The sequence below is a fragment of the Chaetura pelagica genome, unplaced genomic scaffold (assembly GCF_000747805.2).
Source record: "Chaetura pelagica isolate M959 unplaced genomic scaffold, ChaPel_1.0 scaffold182, whole genome shotgun sequence".
Classification (NCBI taxonomy): domain Eukaryota; kingdom Metazoa; phylum Chordata; class Aves; order Apodiformes; family Apodidae; genus Chaetura; species Chaetura pelagica.
The window spans coordinates 394,983-396,328 of record NW_009952442.1 but is presented as its reverse complement, the minus strand read 5'-3'; the positions used below and the strand labels follow the sequence as shown (position 1 = coordinate 396,328).

At 43.2% G+C, this 1,346-nt stretch overlaps 1 protein-coding gene across 1 annotated transcript in view; it reads right to left on the bottom strand.

The window, feature by feature from the left end:
- Positions 1 to 1,346, bottom strand: part of MYO5B (myosin VB) — a 132,023-nt gene that overhangs the window by 61,359 nt on the left and 69,318 nt on the right. Inside the window, 1 exon segment of the mRNA XM_010008501.1 lies at positions 15 to 155. Within this exon segment, the coding sequence (XP_010006803.1) occupies positions 15 to 155 (141 nt within the window).

The following is a 1,346-nucleotide window of genomic DNA, read 5'->3' as shown; positions in this document are numbered from 1 at the left end:
GTGGTCCTCTTTACCTTACACTCTTCATCCAGAAGGTCCAAGACACCAAGTTTTGCCTCTATAAGGTCTATGCAGGGCTGGTTATTGTAGAAGTCAATGAGAGTCCAAGGGATTCCCTCCTTCATGTACTCTTCTTGCTCCAGCTTGAACACGTGCTGAGAGGGGAAAAGCAGCAGAGTTACTGCCTGTGACCCCTGCCCCCTTCACCCACTTATCCCTACTGGAGGGGAGTAGCCCCTGAACACACCCAGAAATTGTAGAAGCTTTAGGTGTCTCCACAAAGAGCTTTCTACAGGCTCTGCCATTCACACAATGCAGCTTCTGGCAAATCAAAGCCTTACACTACGAAATCACAGGACAGGAGGAAATAAAACAAAGGCTTTAAATGATTTTCACCAGGAAACAAATGAAGCTGTCACATCACCTAGGTGGGAGCCATAAATTGAAATGGCAGTGATACGTAGAGCTCTTGGGTTAAGAAAAATCCCTCTCTCCTTCAGTGCTCTGCTGGTTCAAGTAGTGATCAGCAGCAGGTTCCCAAGCTGGGAGCCCCCACCTGAGAGCAGGGCTTCACAAAAACCACCCATCATCCTAGAAGGGATATCAACAACAGCATCTAACTGACCCAGAAACATTTCTACTTCAGAGTTTTATTTAAAAAAAGAACATAATCTTTGCACAGCTTATATATCTCAGACCTCTGCCCAAGCAGATAAATTGTCTCTGGCTCGAAGACACTAAGTATATTAAAAAATGATTTTTCAAATGTACTTTTTCCTGCAAATATGACTTTTTAAAAATATTTTTAAAATCTCTTCCAATGTGTCCTCTCAGAGTTTGAATTTATAAGCTTCAGAAGTGCTAGTTGGACTAAGGATGTAAGATATGAATACTGCAAATACAATCCATAATTTACTTTTCATTTTCAGCAGCACTGATCTGATGCAGGAGATTTGCTGCAAATCTTCATGCCCATGCATCTGATACAGTTTCAAAGTGCCAGATGACTCTGCAGTCCTTAGATGCTCCAATTTAACAAGTTTTCCTGAAAATAATAGTAAACTTTTCCTTGCTTACAACAAAAGCAGAAGGCAACCCCCTTACTGGTTGCATTTCCAGTGCAGGCTTTAATGGATACAAAAACTGGTTGGGTGGCTGAGCCCAAAGAGTTGTGTTCACGGAGTTCAGTCCAGTTTGGGGCCAGTCACAAGAGGTGTCCCCAGGGCTCAGTGCTGGGGCTGCTCCTGTTCAACATCTTTATTGATGATCTGGATGAGAGGATAGAGAGTACCCTCAGTAAGTTTGCAGATGACACCAAGCTAGGCAGGAGTGTTGATCTGCATGAG